This window comes from Betta splendens, chromosome 11 (assembly GCF_900634795.4).
Source record: "Betta splendens chromosome 11, fBetSpl5.4, whole genome shotgun sequence".
Lineage (NCBI taxonomy): Eukaryota > Metazoa > Chordata > Actinopteri > Anabantiformes > Osphronemidae > Betta > Betta splendens.
Window position 1 is genome coordinate 9359696 of NC_040891.2, and position 15975 is coordinate 9375670.

At 47.1% G+C, this 15975-nt stretch overlaps 1 protein-coding gene and 1 long non-coding RNA gene across 2 annotated transcripts; one reads left to right on the top strand and one right to left on the bottom strand.

Annotated features, from left to right (window-relative positions):
- Positions 1-1749: 1749 nt before the first annotated feature.
- LOC129604845 (uncharacterized) lies at positions 1750-11767 on the bottom strand. Its single transcript, XR_008696150.1, has 2 exons — positions 11628-11767; positions 1750-2079 (listed from the first exon to the last, which is right to left on the bottom strand). It is a non-coding gene; the product is annotated as an uncharacterized LOC129604845 (long non-coding RNA).
- Positions 11119-14875, top strand: cibar1 (CBY1 interacting BAR domain containing 1). Its single transcript, XM_029167538.3, has 9 exons — positions 11119-11300; positions 11660-11894; positions 11985-12053; positions 12282-12383; positions 12594-12599; positions 12772-12876; positions 13006-13119; positions 13911-14030; positions 14512-14875. Exons 1-9 carry the CDS (start codon positions 11272-11274, stop codon positions 14632-14634), a joined length of 903 nt encoding a protein of 300 aa, XP_029023371.1. The 5' UTR covers positions 11119-11271; the 3' UTR covers positions 14635-14875.
- Positions 14876-15975: the final 1100 nt, after the last annotated feature.

The following is a 15975-nucleotide window of genomic DNA, read 5'->3' on the forward strand; positions in this document are numbered from 1 at the left end:
AAACACCCTATTGTTAGAGCGAGACAATAAGGAACAGAATTATTTCCTGAACCTGGGAGCGAGGTGAAATAAGAGCAGAGGGCTGCGTGGTGATGTGTTTTAGGATTTACATATATTAGATGGGTTCGAATCGCTCCTCCAGTTTCATCAAGGATGCAAAACTGCACTCATTTACACATTTAATTTAAAGAATCCATCAGGCTTGAAATAGTCTTTAATGCAGTCATACACCTACAAAGGAGCTGATTTTAATTGAATCCCGTGGACTGTTCTATTGGTTCCATTAAAGCTGCCGCTTCGTTCCTCCGACCAGCTGCTTGTCCGTCATCACCCACCACCACCCAGCACCGGCTAATACATAAAAATGACAGTAAATCCACTAATTACGTGGAGAGAGCACGGGAGTCATAAAGTAAATAGGCTGCGTTGTGCTTCCTGTCCTGGGGGGGGGGGGCTGAGCCACATGCACGTGGCCGTGATGACGGGGATTATTCGGTAAGATTAATTGTTATTAATAATGGCAGCTGGCCTTTAGGATAGTGGAACAAATAGCGCGCGCACTCGAACGTTGCATCACGCTGTCGCCTGTCAAATCGAGTTTGATGATCAGTGGCAGCGCCTCGCGCACAATACGCAACGCAACGACCAGCCGCCACGTGGACGCGGGGGGGCGGAGCTCGGGGGCGCGCGGCGACGACTCCCGCCGTGAGGCTCGTGATGGCGACGCTAACGGGTGTTAGCTACGTGACGTCCGTCATGGCGGACACCATGATTAAAACTACTGAGTCGTCCTCCTCCTGAGATGTTGAAGCGGGCCATTCCTTGTCCACCTACTGCCTCCATTGTTTGCATAAGCTCATAAAAGTCGCCATTAAAATACGCAGTTGAAAACAACGGAGATGTAACGTCCTCCCTGAGAGACTTCACTATTTTACAGCACCGGTACAAAATGTACAGTAGGAGACACATCTGACTAATGCCCCCTAATCTCTGTAGCAGCCTATAAAATTAGCGGCTAAATCCTAAGTGCGCATTTATATGATGAATGCGTTATTACTGTTTTAATGCATCTTGCAGCCTTTTGCGGTACATACGTTGTACGTTGTTGTAATATCCCTTGTATTTATTGTCGAGGGAAGTTGCCCAGCGCTGCAAGACTGTAATATACAAACAAAACCTAAATGTAACTAACTTACTCAATGTGCCGCTGGTGCTGTTTTTGTGTACTAAACATAGCATAATCATTAATTTCTTATGAATTGTATACAACTTTGCTAGCTCTAGCGCATTTGCATAGAGCAAGCTATGCAGCAAGCACGCGCCTCGCTCCGGCGCAGCCGCGGGTTCCCTCGTGCTCATTAACCGGAACAATAGCCGAGCTGGCAACACACAACAAATGACTACAGGCTTCGCCGTGGAGCAATTACATATTTTACCCGTCGCGGAGGCAAACAAAGACCTTCTCCGTGTAACTCGAACTTGAAAGAACGCGAGCGCGCGCGCGCCGCATCCGGGGCCGCGACGCGATCCGAGGACGCGCACGCGGGGGAAAAATCAGCGACAGCTGGATTGGGTGAGCAATGATCTTTGAAGTGCACTTGAAGCAACACGTCGGAAGTCGTTTGGTTTTCTTATAAGGTGATTAAGGTTGCCATATGCCTGCACTGCTGGGGGAGGGAGAAATAGATTCTTCATGCAGTCATCAGAAAAAGCAACGCTGAATCTACAGAGCTCCATCAAAAGCAGCACTCGGAGCAAAGCCGTGGGGCTTTAATGGTTCCACAACACCTAGCTTTTTAAAACTGTGTTGTATCACATCTCACTGGATTTGAATTATACATCGCCTCCCCGACGGCCAAAGGTCTATTCTGCCTTTGAGACTGATATCATTAAACAATAGCTCAGAGATGAAATAAAAGGCAGTTGAATGAGAACGGTGCGGCTCAGGCCGCGCGGGGAGCGTCTCCCCTGCTTTTTGTCCTCGCTCTGACTGCATTTGTCCCTTTGTCATGCTCTGGATATGAGGAAGTGATGTTCCCCGCAGACGCCTGATACTGACCTTGTAAATGGAAATCAGACCTGGAGAGAAAGAACACAGAGTGTAGGTATGAGACACTGACAAAGGGAGACCGTGTGTGTGTGTGTGTGTGTGTGTGTGTGTGTGTTGGTGTGTGTGTGTGTGTGCAGATGTGCACCGTGTGTGTGTGTTGGTGTGTGTGTGTGTGTGTGTGTGTGTGTGTGTGTGTGTGTGTGTGTGTGTGTGTGTGTGTGTGTGTGTGTGTGTGTGTGCAGATGTGCACCGTGCACGTCGCTGTCTGGTCTGTGACAAGTGTCGGGCGTTGCTGCACCGCCGCGTGTCTGGTGCGCGGAGGTGTGATGACGGCCGCGTGCCGTGTCCGTGCGCTCGTGCTTGTGTGCGTGTGTGCGTGCGTGCACAAGCAGAAATGAAAGGCAGGAGTCCCATCTGTTGTGGTGTAATGACTGTGCTATTTGGAGGCAGGAAAGGTTTGGTGTGGGAGCAGCTGGTACCTCGCCCGGTGACCTTTTAGCATTCCTCCTCTCACCATCTGACAGATGTGTCAACTCGATTATTTCAAAAGGCCCTGAATAAATAAGCGATTGCGAGGGAGCGCCGCCCGCTAACCCGAAGAGTGGCCGGCGCCGCCACGCGTGCGCGCGGGCGCCAACGCGCTCCTCGTACCCACAAAGCCGAGGGGCCGCGTCAACGCGTGCACGGCGAGCGGCGAAATCACATTTGCCCCCACAGAAGGAGGTAAACGGCTGCATAAAGGCGGAGGGGGGGGGGGGCGCCGCCGCTGTTGCCTCCTCCCTCGCTTCCTTCTCTCCCTCGGCCGCCGCCGCCGCTCTCTTTCTTTTCCCATCATCTGCTAAATAGCCGTTGAGCCCGCGCTCTGAGCCTTGGTAAAACGGGTACAATGGGGGTGAATTGAATGCCATTGTGGTCTGGGTGCCCTTGGAGCACCGCTATTAGCTGACTGTGGGTGGAGGAGGGGGCGTGGTGGTGGGGGGGGGGGGCTCAGGTGTTGCTGGGAGGCCGCCGATGGACTCTCATTCCCCAGCGGAACCCACCGCGGACAGAAGGAAATGGGAGTCTGTTGTGCGTACTGTATTTGTGTGTGCGCCTGCGTGAGTGTGCGTGCGTCGGGGGCGGGGGGCTAATTGACTCACTGAGTGATTGGGGGACTGTGAAGAGGCGACCGCAATCAGACCTGCCCTGATAGAGTTTGATGCCTCGCTAAATAGTTTTCAAATGGAGGAGCAGGTGCTGTTTTTCTGAAGCAATCCCCACTGAACACAGGAGCGAGTGTGTTGTGTGTCACCGTAACCCTGTCCTACTACAGTAATCAGGGCTAGCATGGGTTCTTTTATTATTTCTTTACCTTATTGCATAATGTCAAAACAAAGGTTCCTGATGGAGTCGCAAGTAAAATGACAGAAAGCGAGTTTTCTGCTGGAGAATGAACGAACACAGACGAGGAGGAGTCCCGCGGGGAGCCTCCTTTTCCTTAGAATTCAATTTTTGTGGCTAAAATTGGGGAACGGCGCTTCATTTTGTTAAGAATGACTTGAGTTGAAAAAGAAGAAATCCTCGGGCGCTCTCGTCCCAGAACCCCGCGGGACTCGCGGATCTCTCGCAGCAAGTGTGAAATGGACTTCATCAAATCATGTCCAGCCCCCCCCCCCCCCCACTCTGCCCAGTGGATCCGGACTGGTTTGCGCTGCTTGTTGGGATGTCACGCTCTGAGACGTGTGGAGGCAGACGTGGCACGGCCCATTCTCCGCCCGTTTCATGGCCTTGTTTCACATCAACTCCATGTGACATGATTTGAATAACCCACCGAGTGCTTAGGGAAATGGATTATTCAGAGGGAATTTATAACACTTCTGGCGCGGGAGTAAAGACACGTGGGTGAAGGCTCTGCACATACGCAACACTCGCAAACCTGACTGAAATTTATTTGAGTCTTCAAATTCCAGACTGCAGCTTTCATATTAGTCCAAAGTCCAATCAGCACAAATAGAGAATGAACACGGGGCTTTTTCTCTGCTGGGTCTCGATCTCTAATGACGGACGGCCGTCATAGATGCATTCACACGCATGTTCACGCAGCCAGAACCCAGTGCTTCTATAATAAACATGACGAGTGTCAACCTTAGCCGACCTAAAAGGGCCACATTGATATATGTATTCAGTTTAACATGTCTTTTATATCAGTGTCTTACTGGTTTTATGTTTACATAATTATCAACAAAGAACATCTGTCAGTCGAAAAAAAACGCAACTCTGTTTTTTTTTTTTTTTCTTTCTCGCCACCTAAAATCCCATTAGAGAATCTGGGTCACTAACCCATTCACTCACGTAATGTGCCCAGACACCATCCAGATGCGTAGCATGTGGAACGAGGCGAGGAGCTCACTTTCCACTATATTTTGCAGAATTGTTCCACATCATGCATTTTGCATGGGGACGCGCGTGCGAGCGTGCACAGGCCACGTGCACCGCAGCCGCTGTTTCATGAGCAGTGGGAGGGAGACGAGTGGGAATTGGCAGTGTGGTGCTTTAGCTTGGCCCCAGAACATTTGCATCAATAAAACTCTCTTCACTTGTGTTTGTTTTTTTGAAACACAATACTTTTGTATACTTTATATTCCTGAGTAACTGTTTCGCTGTTTATCACAGCTCCTGCTGTAGGTCCAGGTAGTTGCTGATTAATCAGCTGACACGTGGCTCATCAATTCCACGGAGCGTCAGAATGATGGTGTATTATCATAACCTTATTATCCCTCAACCTTCAACCTGAACACTGGAAGAAAAAGGCTCATGCAAATCTCAAAACCTGAATATAAAGCGTGCGAGGAATAATGAGAAAATCTCCCAAATGACTGGTGAGATAATAATAAAGTCAGAGCAGCGTGCTGGGCTTTAGCCACATGTTGTCAGTCGACAGAGGCAATTAAACAGTATTGTGTTTCAGGTCACACAAACAGCAGAGCTCCTTCTTTTGTTTATTAACCTAATTTACCTTGAAAGACTAGCTCTAACTAGCTGACTATGATTAATTCATAAGATTATGGATCTGCATAAAGCTATGTCAATGCGGCGGTCTAGCTGGAGGAGGTCAATAAGCGGTCGATGCCTATTGCGCTTACACGGGAATTATTCATCATTCCTTTGACCGTCCGTGCTCCATCATGTCAGCGGACATTAATATTAAACTTCAGTTACCACTGCTATGGCAGTGAGGAGGGCAGGAGGGGTGTCATTATCCTGCTCGTTGGCGTGATACATTAGCAGATTCCTCTGGTCGATCGATGGTTCTATCCTGCAGGATCCCACTGGGTTCGTCCACAGAAGAAGAGCGACGTGAGGCAAAGCCTCCGGGACCAGGACGGGCTCGTTATTTAGGACAAAATAGAAACCTGATCAGTGCTAATTGCGTCTGGTCACCGTCTGCAGTGGTAGAAGCTCCACAGACTCCTCTTTAATATAGATTATTATTAATAATAATGATTTAGATAATTACTGGGCGAGGTGGGGCCTCACAAACCGATGCAGCGAAGTCAGACCCTTAACAACCGCGTGCTCCGCGGCTCCCGGGGGTCCGAAGCAGGCAGTCGGGTCCCTCGGACTCCAGCTCCAGTCCCGTGATTTACACAAGGCCATAAAACTCTAAATGGAGATGGGAGGCTAGTTGCTTAATTGACCTTTATTGGACTTTCTGCTTCATTTGAGGACTGGATATTAAATTAACATGATAATTCAGACCCAGCGTGTTAATGCCACTATTGCCCTACTCACCACCCCTCTACACACACACACACACACACACACGCACACACGTTTTAATATCACCCTGTAACGTTTATGGCTCCCATTGATTTAGCGCTGCTTTTTATTAACTGGCTTTCATTTTCCATATTGGCATACGTTTACACAAAGAAGGTTTTATTCCGACCGAGCGGCGCAGTGTCACACGAGTGAAGGTTTATGAGGCCATTTCTATTAAAAACCTCCTCGACTCCCACTCTGACATATATAGGCTATAACATGAAGATGAGGACCAATGCGGCACGGGCGGCTCTGTGGTTTGTTACAATACTCAGGTCACCATCGTTAGTGAAATGGGATCATATATAAAGACTATTACATATATAGTAATAAAATTAGGAGGATATAAAATTGATTTTTTTACTTTGCCAGATGTTCAGGTAAAACATTGATGGGAAGGATCATGCTGTACAATGGGCATAATGGGCTTTAGCATCACTTGTTCATGTGCCCTGTGATTTGGTCTTCCATTGATCTTTCTTTCACAGCACACCGAATAACGGCCATATTTCTCCTTCTCATTGTGCAAAGAAGCCGCATTCCCTGAAACATGCAGGTTCAGCTGATCACGTAGGGCTTTGATGAACTACACGCTCATCCCAAGTGAGACAGAGGAGCTGCGCGGTCCGAGGCGCAGAGAGCGCTACTGTCCCCTGCTGGCGGCAACGGGAACTTCACCAACGTGACGCCTGCGAGGGATTCTAGCGCTTTGAGAGGGCAGAGAAATCAGAGCCACGCCGAGTAAAAGGACCTACAATATACGGGACTGAAAGCCGAGACAGTGATGCGTTGACAAGGCTTCTGTTGTTTTGTCCAACGCCTTAAATAATTGCAGGTAGGTGACATATTAAACACATCCCTCTAAATTAACTGTATAAATGTATGTTTGTGTGCAAGTAGAGAGAGAGCACTCCAAATTCAGATTGAACCACACACACACACACACACACACACACACACACACACACACGACAAATGCACACACGCATCCAGTCTGACAAAAAGCCAATAGCCCACCAGCACATTAGAGGTGAATTGCTTCCTGAACGCAGCCCTTTTTCCCTCTCCTAAGTGGATGCATTATCATTTTGTCTGTCACAAAAAAAAAGAGGACCCAAAGAACATGAATATGCGTTTACATCTGTCTTCCATTAATATGCATGCCTGAATCCACATCTCAACACAAAGCCAATTTTCTGGCCATCTGGGGGATGGCTGGTGGAGGTAATGAATATTCTTTATGAATATGTTTTATTTTGCGAGGTGGCGATACATCACGTCCTGCCACTACCTTCCCTCCCGCTCCTTCCCCTCTCTGAGGCGCTGGGAACCGCACAACATGATGGATTTAATCTGACCGTAAGAGACGAGCGATGGAAAGAATGAGAACGTCTGCTCCGACGGCCATCGTGGCTTCTGCAGTGCTGGTGCTCATGAAATTACTGAAGCACATGTACAGATACAGTAAAATTACCCACTCTCCTACTGTAAATAAGCTGTGACGTGCACTGTTCTGCGCGGGGGTGCAAGTGGCCTAATTATAGGCCTGGTGCAGTTTTATTGCACAGAGTTAAGAAATGAGGGTAGAAAGGTGGAGTGGAGGATGTGTCAGCCTGTAGGCACCTTCATGTGTCACATCGATGATTTAGACGTCACTGACAGTATTACTGTTGGGGCCTTGGCACAGTCCATTGGCTGGTGGTGTCCTTTAATGATTTATGATTGAAGTTAGCTGCTGAGGTCCCCGGAGGACGCTGCGGAGCGGAGCGGGGAGTGACCGGTTTTATGGCAGGACTGGGAATCAATTATGCTAACAGTGGCTAATGAATGCACTTGAGGGAGCTGCTCCCTGCACTCAAGGGCCATTTTTTACCATTTGCATATTGATGGGAGAAGGACACGGGGCACTTTCATCGTGGAAACGCTCTCCCCTCCGCTCGTCTCTCGCCGCTTTGTTTGCTCTGTGATCCTGCGACGTCATAGAACAACACTGACCGCACAGGCAACTCCTCCCCACGCGTTTTCGCTGGTCTGAAGTCATTTTCAATTAGAGGTGGGGGGTCCTGGAAGCGCTCCCGCGTCCCCGCGATGGACTCGTATAGAAGCTGAGCGCTTTAGGAGGAATAATGGCCCGGCTTTTTGCTGCCACCAAGGTTAACATGCATTAAAGTCGTCTGTTTGCAAAGACGGACGCCTGGCAACGCTCCCACTCAGGAGTCACTACGCCTGATGCATCTCGCGGAGTAAAGAAGCCTATGAATATGAAATGTGCTATGAATAAGTTATGCGACGGCGGTGACACTGCAAAATGTGAGTGGGAGATTAAGGCTTTTCAGAAAGTGGAGGTATCACCTCCCTGAGCCATAGAAAAGCAATTTAGGATTATTGTTTGATATGTTTAAACAACCGCTTACATCACATTAGTCATTACATTTAGCAACTTATATGACTGGAAAAAAAAACAAATATTACTACTATGAGAGAGATTCAAACTCCATGAAGATAAAGTTTAGACACAAATCATCTTTCAAAAACTTCCGTGAGACAGACGAAGACAGACAAGCAGTGTTGGAGGCTCCGGCTAATTTGATCTGGTGACATTTTCTGGTCCAACTCCTCGGGGGGAAAAAGAGCAGCGGAGAGAGAAGGAGGTGTTGGAGAGGGAATAAGAAAAATGGACCGAGGGAGAAAAAAAAAAAAAAAGACACGCGAAGGAGACACTAATGAACGCAGACAACAAAGACCCTAACCTGAGCTCCGAGCCCCCGGAGACGCACAGAGGCTTTTCATTGGGTCAATAAAAGCGCTGGACCGTGTCTCTGCTGCCTTGCCCTTCAAGCAGGCGCTTAACTGCAGAGGGAGGACTGTTCAAGGTTGCCGGAGTTAAAGGAGAATATCACTGAATTGTGCGTCTGTAACATTCAGGGAGCATTCATCACAGCCATCTGTGCGGTGGCAGAGAAGCTCTGGAGCGTCTTGTTGATGCGTGATGTCAAACTAATGTGCATCTACATAAAGTATTCATCAGGAAAGATGGAAATGAGGCCGTGACAGTGGCCACATCAGCGTGTTTCATTCAAAGCTGACAGCTTCGCTGTGATAAAGTTTAAACAGGACCAACATCTTTAACGTCCTCATGACAGGTTTGCAATTTTTTTCCTCTTCCACCCAATCATGATTTAAGAGCCTGAGACGATGGATGTGTGTGCGTGTGTGTGTGTGTGTGTGTGTGTGTGTGTGTGTGTGTGTGTGTGTGTGTGTGTGTGTGTGTGTGTGTGTGTGTGTGTGTGTGTGTGAGAAAGCTGAGGTCTTCACACCAGGGCTCACACACACACACACACACACACACACACACACATACACACACACACGCTGGGGGACACGCTCTCCGTTGCCCCACTAAGTCCCCCCACGTCTGACATATGTCACTCCCAATCTGTTCAGCAGGCCACACATCTCTCCAGTGTCACACTGCTGCTCCGGCATTGAGGGCGGAGGAGGGCAGAGGATTAAACAGGAAGAGCCGAGGACGGAACAAGAGGCACAGAGGGAGAAAGGCAGCGAGAGAGAAGCAAGACAAGAGGCAGGGAGAGCTGCTGCTCGTGGCAGAGAGACTCCTGCTAATTGGTGGTTTGGAAACAACACCATCTGTTCTTTAACAACAACAAAAAAAAAGAGAGTCAGACGCACAGGCTAAAAAGATGCCACTGCTCCTGAATACATTTACCAAGAGCCAAGGCAAATAACTCCACAGCCCCAGGCTCCTTTCAACGCGGAGGTCCTGCAGGACACCAGCTACACAGGCATCTGTTTTATGCCTTACAATATACACAACTGCAAATCCACTCATGGCTTATTGCCAGGGAGCCTTGAATAATAAAAGCACGTGATGATGGAGATACAGTAGTGAGAGGAGACGCGAGTCAGAGTTTCTAAATTCCCAAACAAACTACCTGTAACCAGTAAAACGACCCTCATCTACTGTGGGCGAAGGGACAAACGGAGGTGGACTGCCCCCGTGTGGCTGATGGATGTAATTACACCGCAGAGACTAAATCTCTGCTCTGATTGTAATGAGTTTAATTCAATTATTTTTATTTTTACAGTGCCTATAATGCCCATATTAATGTTAAGACTCTATAGAACTGTGTTATATGTTCAAAACACACTCCCAAGTGACTCCCCCACCTGAGCTGGTGTCTTAGCAGCTTTTGTCTGACTCAACACACCTGATCAACAGAAGACAAGGCAGTGGTTCCTTCTACTTCTTCCACTTACAAGGAATTAAGTCGAAGGAGGTTACTAGAATGTAAACACAAAGCCACATGCTGCCAGGCAGATCAATTACAGTGAGCAAATGTAATGACCTGCCAGCCCCAGCAGAGCAATGTTACATAAGAAACGTTCAATGAAAATGAATCCATACTGGCACGCGCTGCAGCAGGGTTTAAACCAGGGACCCTTGGGATTCCAGGCACATAGCTCAATGCAGTGCCCGTGTTGTACATGGCCAATCTGTTACAGTGGGATCTCCCCTGCTTCAATCCCATGGATGATTAAGCGTGATAATTAAGGTTTTTGGACGTTTTCCACAGAGGAGCAGACGTGGCAGCTGGTGACATTCATGCATTCCCAAACACGCAGGAAAGCATTACAATGAGGCCTCCATTCATTTCAGTGATCACAAAGTCTGCTGCTGGCACGACTTCTAAAACAGTCAAGCTGTTGTTGAAAAGGACTATTTGTGGTAGTCTTTGTTGCACTGCAGGCAGCGTACCTTGATCTATTTAGAAAAATTAAAAAAAACATAAAGCAGCTATGTGGACGTTCACTCACTGCTTCTGGTAAATATGTAATTCAGTTTAGTGTTTTTGGTTAGAAATGACACATCACTGCTTGTGGGTTGGATTGATCATCTGTTCACAGTTTTTTAGATTAAAGAGTCTAGATCAGACATGACTCAGGTGAGCGCTGCAGTCCTATAGAGGGAATTTGCTTTTTGTTATGTGAAACTAAATTGAAATAGCAAAATCGCGTGCACATCCACAGCACTGACACTGCCAATAATGTCAAATCTGTGTGAATTTTACAACAATACAATTTGTAATGTAGATCAATTCCACACGGAAAGAGCCTACAAGCTCCTATTTATGCACTTTGTAATAAACGACTCCTCTAAAACACAAAATATTGTGCTGACAACTGCTTCTTTCTGATTCTTGCTCAAATTCAACAATGTGCACAGCGACTCCATTACCCAGAATGCATCACACGGGCGGAAACGCTGGTGGGGGACTCCATGGAAACGACAGACTGGCGTGCTAGCTCCTGATAGAGAGTTAGCAGAGTTAGCTAACATCAAATCTGCAGGCTGGCGAAGCTGACGACGCGCTGCATTTACGGCCTTGAAGCGAAACGAAATGAGTCGCACGCCGGACGCGAGAGCGAGGTACGATCAGCAACACGAACATTTAGCCACAATGTTAACTTAGCGGTTTAACAACAGTTAGCTGGTGAGAGACAAATAGCCATAGCCACAGTTAGTCACGTCAACTATGTTAAACTAAATAGTTTTATGAATAGTTTAGGGAAATTAAGATTATCTGCATAACGTTACACAAAATGTTTGGTTATTTAAGACCCGTTACACGAAGATAGCGGGTTGTTATTGTAATGAATATAATGCTACAATTTTATATCTCCCATAAATTACAAAAAAAAAAAATAATTAAATAATATGCATCTATTGTGTGCGTTATCGTGTACTGCATGATACCAGGTTTTAATGTTGTTGGTCGTCTTCCTCAGAGACAACCAGACACGGAAGATCCAGGAGAACGTCACCAACGTGGAGAAGCACTTTGGAGAGATGTGCCAGCTCTTCGCTGCCTACGTCCGTAAAACGGCGAGACTCCGGGACAAAGCGGATCTGCTGGTCCGAGAAATAGGCTCGTACGCAGACACGGAAACGCCGAACCTGAAGATGGGTATGAAGCAGTTTGCCGACCACCTGGCCAAGATTCAAGACTACCGCCAAGCCGAGGTTCAGTCATTTACCCCCCGCTGTTTCTACGGTGATCGAACCGCCAGTGCATGATATAAACGGGATAATAACTGAATGTGCGCCCCACAGGTGGAAAGACTTGAGGCCAGGGTCATTGAGCCGCTGAAAATCTATGGGGCTGTAGTGAAGCGTAAAAGGGTAAGTGGTCCAGTAGAAGTCACCATTGATGTCATGACCCACCGCGGCCACTTGGGGGCAGTGTCGATCCAGCGTCATGTTTTCACCAGCATCAGCATCATCCTGCCTTCTTAAATGCATGTCTAGTCATATGCCATTAATATCTAAGCACTGTCTCAACTGCTCAATAAATGACTATCATTCTTAATTATCATATAGTGATTATAGTGTGCTTGTCCATCCGTGCAGGAGGATCTGAAGACAACTCAGAGTGCCAGAGACAGAGAAGCCAAGCAGATGGCTCAGCTTGAGAGGACCAGACAGAGAAACCCCTCAGACAGACAAGTCATTGTATCCTTGTCTATTTTATCAATTCTAGTCTCAAACCACCTAATGCTGAATAAAGAAAAGGCTGAAATGTATGCTCAAGTTTTAATCCAATAGAAGCATGGATTTATTTTGTTAATGTTTCAACATGAAAATAAACCTTTTGACCTTTTGGATCGACTAGCAGGCAACATGCTAACTTTTTAAATGTAATTTTCTTGACCAAGTCCCCAGTCTCAGGTGTGTAATCTGTGCGTCTCACGGGTGACGTATGAACACATATATTTCAAACTTCAAAGTTGTGTTACTATACTATTCTATATGTATTCCATTTCATGTTTTTAGTGAGTTGTTAGTTTAACACGATCTGTAGTATTGTTTTTTTCTTTTGCTTGTTGTTTTGTGGTATAAGGCTGAGAGCGAGGCCCACCGGGCCACAATGGACGCCACACGGACCACCAAGCAGCTGGAGGAGAGCATAGACGAGTTTGAGAAGCAGAAGATCCGGGACATCAAGGTTTCTTAAACTTTCTGTCCACCCCAGAATTTAAACCACAACTTCAGCTGCGGTAAATAAAGATCCGTTGGAGCTGTGGGTGTCTGTGAAATGAAACCTGTCTGGCTGTCTCTGTTTTGGCCCTCATAGAAAATCTTTGGTGAGTTTCTCACAGTGGAGATGTCATTCCACGCCAAAGCGCTGGAGGTGTACACGCTGGCCTACCAGAGCATCCAAAGTGTGGACGAGGAGGAGGACCTCGAGGTGGGTGACCCTCAACCAGCTGCTTTTAGCCTGCCATGGCTGAACGTGTCCACCGTCTGCTGTGCACTTTATTAACCTTGGTGGTTATTTTTAACACGTTATCAGGCTCTCAATCTCCCGTTACTCATCAACTCATTGCTCATACGTATAGTCTGTGCCCTTAACTAATGTGGTACCTTTAAAGTGATCTGCATTAACCGCAGAGTCACGTTGGATGTCTTCTTTTGTCATCAGGTTGGTTTGAGAAGGTTGTCATACAAGAGACAGAACTTGTTTAACAAAGGGTATCAGTCATTTTGGGAGCGAGGACCCTCCCGCAGATGCACTTTGTGCTATTTTCCTCCACCCCTCGCCATCAACTGTTTTTGCACTGAATCATCTCCCTCCCGTTCATACTGAAGCGACAGTCCTCACCCAGACAAGGCTGCTTTTCGGTGACTCACTGCACAAAGCATGGGAGATTGAATCATCTGAAAAAGGCACAGTGACAGGCATGAAGATAATCCTGATCGAGGGCCCTTGTGGAATGCATTTTCTGCCCGCTGAACGTCTTGGTGTGGTTTAGATGGCAGTTGACGCTATCAGAGTCATACCTGATATGCTCTGGTTCTGTGTGACCCCAGCAGATTGGCATGCTGGATATTCCAGGTTGTACAGTATCTCCTGTTTGTCTGCTGTTTTTTCCTGAAAGTCCAGGTTTGATTTTTACCTGCCATATAAAACACACCTGCACTGTATGTCAACGTCAGCATGCACTATGGCCACTTAGTGCCTCCCACTGTCTTTGGCAGGTCTTCAGGAGTTCTCTGCGCCCCCCTGAATATCAGACGCGCTTAGATATAGTTCGGGCTAATTCCAGAACGTCTCTGGATATGACCGGGTCTTTCTTAAGCACAACAGGGACCCTGCAGGTAGGTCAGAGACTACTTCCTTATCTTTAACACTGACGATCTAAGCTTGTAACGTAGGTATCTGAAATATTTAATGGCTGTTTTACATCATCTCAGTAAACACTGATGCCTGGAACAGTGGGCCTTATCACTTGTGTAAGTGCTAACGTGCTGCATCATCCCAGCCATGTTTTAATAAGCGTTCTCTGTGAATAAGGCATCTCATTTGATGAGAGAGAGAAAAAAAACCCTGTTCTTTAATCCAGGACACAGGAGGAACTGTACTACAATTTTCTACAACATATAGAACATATTTCTACTGCACTGCATAAGTTGAGGTAATTGGTGTGAATGAGTTTCTGGGTGTGTTCACATGTGTTACTGTACCTGAGGGAGAAAGACACGCTCAGAAGAAAACAAATTCCTCCGAAGACCCAATTATGCTTAATGACTACCTGTTAAGTGTTTTAGCTGCATAGTAACTGTTTATTTGTTGTCACAGCAACAAAGATCCGGAATTCGGCAGACAAGAAGAGAGGAGGAGGAAGAGGACGACGAAGAGGACGAAGATCACTCTGAGGAGGACGACGACGACTACGAAGAGAATGACAGAGATAACAACTAGAATCTCTGCTTGTCGTTCACAGAAGCTAAAGGACGCTCACATGTGCATTAAGTGTTTTGCCAAATCGACCCACGGGTCCGAGCAGTATTGTAGTTGTGCTAAGCTGTAGTTACTTGATCTAAAAGAACACATTGTTCTGTATTGCAGGACATTGATGCCAATTTTTTTTGTCTTAGTCATATTTTTCTATAAAACTGGGCTGTATTCTCTCTCGTGATTACAAATAAATATATAAAACCTATTTTTACGTGCCGCATTGTTCCTGTGAACCGCCTGTCTATAATAGGCACAGGGTGTACCCTCAGTCACTGCACAGAAATGGCAGCAGGGAGGTTTATTGTGATTTTCGAAATAGTTTGGAGTATGAATCAGTCTAAGTGACAGTGGTTATGTGACAACTGCCACTGGAGGTGACTCATCTCTTCCGCAGACATGTAAAAGTGCCTGAGATGAAGCTGGGGACACTTTGCACCGCTCCTGTCTGGCAGCGTGCGAGTGTCTTTATATGCATACGCCGCTTTACAAAACCAATTATATACATGGTCCTCACAGTGTGTACCTTTGTCGCAGCCAGCGCGTCAGATGATGCCTCCTATGTTTGTCCTGCATGACTCACTTATTCCTTCGCTGCCCGTGTCATGACGTGTACTTTAGCGCCTGGACCGGCACACGTAAACACACGCATGTAAAATGGCCTGGATCATTATCTGGTGACGGAGGATAAAAATGCACAAGGTAAAGTCGACGAGCCGTGATGTGAATTGTTTTGCTGTACAAAAACGCACGCCTCCTTTACAGGTTAAGTCGGGGACTTGTAGGATAAGCGCTGCGTAGGCGGCGTGTCATCAGCCCTCTGTGCAGCAGCACCCAAATGCATATAAAGGTTAATGTTTATGCAAACACAGTCCCGCTAACGCACGCTCGACAAGCAGTTTGACTTTGTTGTTGCTGTGGATCTGAATTACCTGTATCGCAGTGAGTCACCACCGGTAAAGTGTGTCTTTGTTTCAGTGAGTCACGCAGCTTTTCCAGTTGCAGATAAACCAAAGGTCTCCACTCCCCGAGGGCAAAGGAGGAGAATGGACGGCGAGCGGCGGAATGGAAAAGGATCAGGAGGAAGAGAAAGCGGCGTTCACGCCACGCAACAGTCAAAGGGAAGCAAAGGGTGGTTCAACCTCAATGACTGGTTAAATCAAAGGCAGGAACCCAAATGTGAAGCCAAAGAAGGGGGGGGGGGGCATATGAAAGAGGTCAGTCACACCCCCGGGTTCTTATCGTTGACTCTGACTCATTGCCACTCCTGTCAAGTTCAACACCCATGGCACACATCAGCCTCCAACA

What these genes read in the sequence shown, in the direction of transcription:
- cibar1 (XM_029167538.3), top strand. Translation starts at nt 11,272, where the DNA reads ATGAGTCGCACGCCGGACGCGAGAGCGAG. An exon ending in AGAAGATCCGGGACATCAAG is followed by an intron (nt 12,877 to 13,005) that starts GTTTCTTAAACT and finishes TGGCCCTCATAG; the next exon opens with AAAATCTTTGGTGAGTTTCT. An exon ending in GCACAACAGGGACCCTGCAG is followed by an intron (nt 14,031 to 14,511) that starts GTAGGTCAGAGA and finishes TTGTTGTCACAG; the next exon opens with CAACAAAGATCCGGAATTCG.